The sequence below is a fragment of the Sminthopsis crassicaudata genome, chromosome 3, assembly GCF_048593235.1.
Source record: "Sminthopsis crassicaudata isolate SCR6 chromosome 3, ASM4859323v1, whole genome shotgun sequence".
Lineage (NCBI taxonomy): Eukaryota > Metazoa > Chordata > Mammalia > Dasyuromorphia > Dasyuridae > Sminthopsis > Sminthopsis crassicaudata.
In genome coordinates this window covers 638,592,326-638,598,160 of record NC_133619.1, presented here as the reverse complement: position 1 = coordinate 638,598,160, position 5,835 = coordinate 638,592,326, and the positions used below count along the sequence as shown (strand labels likewise).

The following is a 5,835-nucleotide window of genomic DNA, read 5'->3' as shown; positions in this document are numbered from 1 at the left end:
TTGGGGTTCTCACCTCTCTTCCTGAGAAGTCAGGGGGGGTGTGATCACCTCCTTTTTGGGGTTCTCACCTCTCTTCCTGAGACGTCAGGGGGTGTGTGATCACCTCCTTTTTGGGGTTCTCACCTCTCTTCCTGAGGAGTGGGGGTGTGTGATCACCGCCTTTTTGGGATTCTCACCTCTCTTCCTGAGGAGTCAGGGAGGGTGTGATCACCTCCTTTTGGGGGTTCTCACCTCTTCCTGAGGAGTCAGGGAGGGTGTGATCACCTCCTTTTGGGGGTTCTCACCTCTTCCTGAGGAGTCAGGGAGGGTGTGATCACCTCCTTTTTGGGGTTCTCACCTCTCTTCTTGAGGAGTGGGGGTGTGTGATCACCTCCTTTTTGGGATTCTCACCTCTCTTCCTGAGGAGTCAGAGAGGGTGTGATTACCTCCTTTTTGGGATTCTCACCTCTCTTCCTGAGGAGTCAGAGAGGGTGTGATCACCTCCTTTTTGGGATTCTCACCTCTCTTCCTGAGGAGTCAGAGAGGGTGTGATCACCTCCTTTTTGAGGTTCTCACCTCTTCCTGAGGAGTCAGAGAGGGTGTGATTACCTCCTTTTTGGGGTTCTCACCTCTTCCTGAGGAGTCAGAGAGGGTGTGATTACCTCCTTTTTGGGGTTCTCACCTCCCTGAGGACTCAGGGAGGGTATGACCACCTGTGTTCTAAAACAAAAGAAAGGGGGAGATGTCCTGGGTCCAAGTACTTGAGACTAACTACCATAGGACAATACTCTATTAGCACGTGCCTGGAGAAAGCCCCGCCCACCACCCTGCCCGGGCTCCATCTGTGGGTGGATACAGGGAAGGCTGGAGTCGGACCCTGCGGGATCATTCTTTGGCTGAGGAGAGAGAGGAAGGAGGAGTGGAGATTCCAAACCTAATAGCGGACTGGGGCCCCAAAGACAGGAATAAAGACTTTTGCTGCTCCTGACTCTGGCTGACTCTAAGGTATCCAGGTACTAACGGGGTCCTTACACCAAGAGATTTGGGATCTAATGATCTTCGCCATAGCCAGCCTCAGGAAGCTCACACCTCCTAGACTCACTGGCTGGGTCTGCCAGCTGCTCCTCCCCCATCGTCCGCATGTCTTTCTCCAACAGCTGCCAGCCTTTCCTTCCTTTTTTGCTGGACTCTTAAGTGATCCCTACGTGGTGCAGTGGATAGAGCCCCAGCCCTGAAGTCGGGAGGACCTGAGTTCGAATCCTGCCTCAGACACTTCACACTTCCTGGCTATGTTACCCTGGGCAGGTCACTTAACCTCAATTACCTCACAAAAAAAGAGATCCCAGCCTGAGATGACCTCAGGCCACTCTCTTTCAATTAAATGCCCAGAAGTGCCTTCTCACGGAGGTGACCTTCATCCATCTAATGAATTTCTCCATCCTCACCTACACATCTCTTTATCTACTGATATCACTTCTCTGTATTTATATTTATCTAATCTATTCAGCCCCCCCTATTTATATCTGTGACCTCTCTGCTTATCCATCCACATTTAACTCTCGCCCCTACGCCCTTCCGTCCAAGCACTTCTCTCTCTTCTTCCATCCATCCCTCCATCCCCAGCCAGACACTACGTATCCCTCCCTCCGTCAACGCCTCTCTGCAGCCCCCTCCCCCCCCCAACGTAAGGTCCTCGAGGGCAAACGGCCTGTTAAAACCCCGACTGCGAGTTTTGTTCTTGTAACCTTCGGGCCTTTCTTAGGAGACCCTTAATACACCCATGAGAACACATTAGACACTTAATTGATGGGAACGCAGACATTTAAATGCATGCTGGCTGATTAGAAAAACAAAACGGGCCCATAGATTTCCCTCTGGGATTCGCCGTTTCCCGCCTCAGGCGCCGGCCCAGCTTTATTTCTGAGCTCGCTGCTCCGGGGTCTAGCAGGCCCACAGTGGTCTGGCGTTGCCAGAGGCACACAGTAGGTAGTCAGCAGGACTGATTGGGTTTCCGGCTCTGCGGCTGCGCGGAGGAGGAGGTGGTTTCCAGGAGGGCTGGCAGGTGCCATACGGGAAGGATGTGGTTTTACCATAAGTGGGAGGCTTGGGTTTTCTTGTTTATTTGGAATAATGAGAAGAAAGCCGGGCTACACACTCAACATGGCCGCACGCCAACACTCCCCCCCCGCCCCCCTCACTTGCCACACTCAATATGGCACCCGGGTTCTCTGTTTCCCTTTTCCCTGCTGAAACATTTCATGAGAAGGGAAGAGAGCCTGTTAGACGTGGTCCCGCCCCAGATGCCAAGGCACACACCAATTAGAGCCCAGCAATGGGATGGGCGCAAGGGATCTTGGAAGGGAGAAGACTTTAATCCCGCCCCATCACCGTCCGCAAGGACCAATCAGCAGAGGGCTGGGCGGGCACACACGAAGGGAAAGGCGCTCTTTCATTCCTGGCACACCCATTCCATCTGAGGCCCAATCAGCGGTGTGCGAGGAGTGCACGAGGCGAAGGCGGGAGATACCTACTGTCCCGCCTCATTTCCTCTCCGAGGGCCAATCAGCGGCGCTAGGGCGGGCACGAATGCTGCGGAGGGAAGACTGCGAGCCTCCGTTGCCGGAGCAACAGCCGGAGCAGGCCCCGGAAGCCGCCCAGTCTGCCGACGGTCCCGAAGTTTTCAGACTCCTCGGGTGAATCAGGGGCAGGGGAGGCAGGGGCCGGGTGCCGAGAGGCGCGGAGACGCGTCTCCGTAGAGTAGTCCGGGAGTTTGCCAGAGAAACGGCGCCTGCGTGGGGGCCGGAGTCGCGAGCATTTTGCAGCTCTGCAGGGGTACTGCGCATGTCTATTTATAAGCCGGGGGCGGAGCCAAGGCGATGGGAAGGGTTATTGGTTTTCAGTTAACAGCCTATATACATCTATAGATACATTTGTATCCGCATGTGTATACATGCTTACACACACACTGATTTCTTTTTAAGATTTGCAAAGCGCTTTAAAGTATTTGTACTGAGCCTTCGGTCGGGTCTTGCTCAGGATTAAAGAGCTAGGAAGCGTCTGAGGCTGGATTTGAACTCAGATCTTCCAGAGCTCCTTTGGGTTCTGGGCACTCCCGGCTGAAGTCATGACCCTTCATTTTGCAGATGAGAAAACAGACCTGAGGCGGGGAACACACCCCGGGCACACGTCCAAGGCCAGCCCCCGGCGCGGCCGCTGAATTCCGGGGCCTTCCTTCCGGGCCTCTGCCATCCTGGGCCATGGCCGAGGTCCACGTCATTGGTCAGATCGTTGGGGCAACAGGTTTTTCTGAAGACAGCCTCTTCTGCAAGTGGGGGATCCATACAGGTACGAATGTGGGGGCAACCCGGCGTCATCTGCCGAGACCCCCCAAAACAGGGACCTTGGCCCTCCTTGTCAGCCTTTCTCAGTGTTATTGGCTGAGACCCCCCCAAAAAACAGGGACCTTGGTCCATTGGGGGCAACCCGGCATCATCAGCTGAGATCCCCCCCCCAAAACCAGGACCTTGGCCCTCATTTACACAGATGAGAGATTGGGGACAACCCGGCGTCATCTGCCGAGACCCCCCAAATAGGGACCTTGGCCCTCATTTACACAGCTGAGAGATTGGGGACAACCTCATGGCATCTGCCGAGATCCCCCAAATAGGGACCTTGGCCCTTGTCTATACAGCTGAGAGATTGGGGACAACCTCATGGCATTTGCCGAGACCCCCCAAATAGGGACCTTGGCCCTTGTCTATACAGCTGAGAGATTGGGGACAACCTCATGGCATTTGCCGAGATCCCCCAAATAGGGACCTTGGCCCTTGTCTATACAGCTGAGAGATTGGGGACAACCTCATGGCATTTGCCGAGACCCCCCAAATAGGGACCTTGGCCCTTGTCTATACAGCTGAGAGATTGGGGACATTATTTGCTGAGACCCCCCAAAACAGGGACCTTGGTCCATTGGGGACAACCTGGTGTCATCTGCCAAGACCCTCCCCCCCAAAACCAGGGACCTTGGCCCTCATTTACACAGCTGAGAGATTGGGGACAACCTGATGTCATCTGCCGAGACCCCCCAAATAGGGACCTTGGCCCTTGTCTATACAGCTGAGAGATTGGGGACAACCTGATGTCATCTGTCGAGACCCCCCAAATAGGGACCTTGGCCCTTGTCTATACAGCTGAGAGATTGGGGACAACCTGATGTCATCTGCCAAGACCCCCCCAAATTAGGGACCTTGGTCCTCCTTGTCTATACAGCTGAGAGAATGTGGGTGGGAGCATGGGACAGAAGGGCAGGTGCTGAGGTGGTCCTCCTGATTCTTTAGGACCCACTCCCAAGCTGTGTCTCCATTAAACAGTCCGTGTCCAGTGAATCTGTGGTTGGGAGGGGGCCCTCCACTTCAGAGAGGCCCCGGTTCCCCTCCCCCCCAGCTGCGAGCATGTGGTCTAGCCCTTAGCCTGAGGGGAGGGTTCTTGGTCCCACTGGGAGCCTGCTGACCATCGAGGCTTTTCTGACCAGACTTGCTTTGGAATTAGAGGCCAAAGGGTTCTCCCCAAGAAGCTCGTTTGCAGTAGGAGCCCAGGCCTACTTAGGCCCATTGAGGCCAGGATTTGACCCGACTCTTTCCGGGGCACCTCCCCTCCTTCTCAGTGCCTCTTTCCTTCCTGGACCGGCAGGCGGGGCATGGAAGCTGTTGTCAGGTGTTCGAGAGGGCCAGACCCAGGTGGACACTCCTCAGCTGGGCAGCATGGCCTACTGGTCTCACCCCATTGACCTGCACTTTGCCACCAAAGGCCTTCAGGGTAAGGGCAGGGGCCCCCGGGGTTGGAAAGGACGGCTCCCAGGCCAGGTGAGCAGTCCTTCAGGCTCGAGGGGAACCTAGGCCAGGACTCTGGGGCTGGTTCTGCCTACAGGCTCCCTGGAGGGACTGGGAATCCCATCTGGGCCCCCGAAAGACTGAAGACAAAGAAAAGGAGACAGAGACAGTGTTGTTTATTAGGGCTGAGGCAGAATGGTCACTTCTGTGTGGGGAGATGGGGATCCCTGGGTGGGGGGGAGGCCCTCCAGGGATGGGGCAGACCCGGGGGTGGCTGCAGCAGTCTGAGCAAAAGCATGGAAGGCTGGCCCACCAAGGCCCTTGTCCGCTCCCTAGGCTGGCCCCGGCTCCACCTGCAAGTGTGGTCTCAGGACGGCTTCGGCCGATGCCAGCTGTCCGGCTACGGCTTCTCCCACGTGCCCAGCAGCCCCGGGATCCACAGCCTCCACTGTGTGACATGGCGCCCCTTGGGTGGCTGGCGAGAACAGCTGGCCAGGGCCTTCGTGGGTGGCGGGCCCCAGCTGCTGCACAGCGACGTGGTCTACACCGGCGCCGACCGCTACCGGCTCCACACGGCCGCGGGGGGCACCGTGCACCTGGAGCTGGCCGTGATCCTGAGAAACTTTTCCCGTTATGGGGTGGAGTGCTGAGGACCTGGGCCGGCTCCCAAGCCCGGTCATTTCCTCCTGTCCCCTTTTCTGTCCGTCCGACTCCTGCCCTCGGTGGGCAATCCGCACGCTTCCTGAGCTTTCTCTGGGAGCCAGGCGCTGGGCTAAGGAAGCCCCGGGAGATGCCAAGAAACCGAGAGGCTTTCCAGGGGTGTCTGAGTGAACGGGGGTGACCTCACGGAGGAAATGCACAAATTGTACATACAGGAGTCCTACAGAGAGCAGACATCGCCGTCCCCCCCATCTGTTAAAGGGAAACGGCCTCAGTCCGGAGTCCGGTCCCTTGGGGGGTGTCTAGGGACGGCACCTTGAGTGATTGAACCCCAATGTCTGAGTTAAAAGGAGCCTTATTGACTCTT

At 56.5% G+C, this 5,835-nt stretch overlaps 1 protein-coding gene across 2 annotated transcripts; it reads left to right on the top strand.

Moving 5' to 3' along the window:
• Positions 1-2,547: 2,547 nt before the first annotated feature.
• Positions 2,548-5,835, top strand: B9D2 (B9 domain containing 2). Of its 2 annotated transcripts, none has more exons than XM_074306899.1 (4): positions 2,548-2,672; positions 3,123-3,324; positions 4,669-4,794; positions 5,145-5,835. In XM_074306899.1, exons 2-4 carry the CDS (start codon positions 3,237-3,239, stop codon positions 5,456-5,458), a joined length of 528 nt encoding a protein of 175 aa, XP_074163000.1. In that variant the 5' UTR covers positions 2,548-2,672; positions 3,123-3,236; the 3' UTR covers positions 5,459-5,835. The 2 variants fall into 2 exon arrangements, with proteins under 2 accessions (XP_074163000.1, XP_074163001.1); XM_074306900.1 differs by having other exon boundaries at positions 2,573-2,811.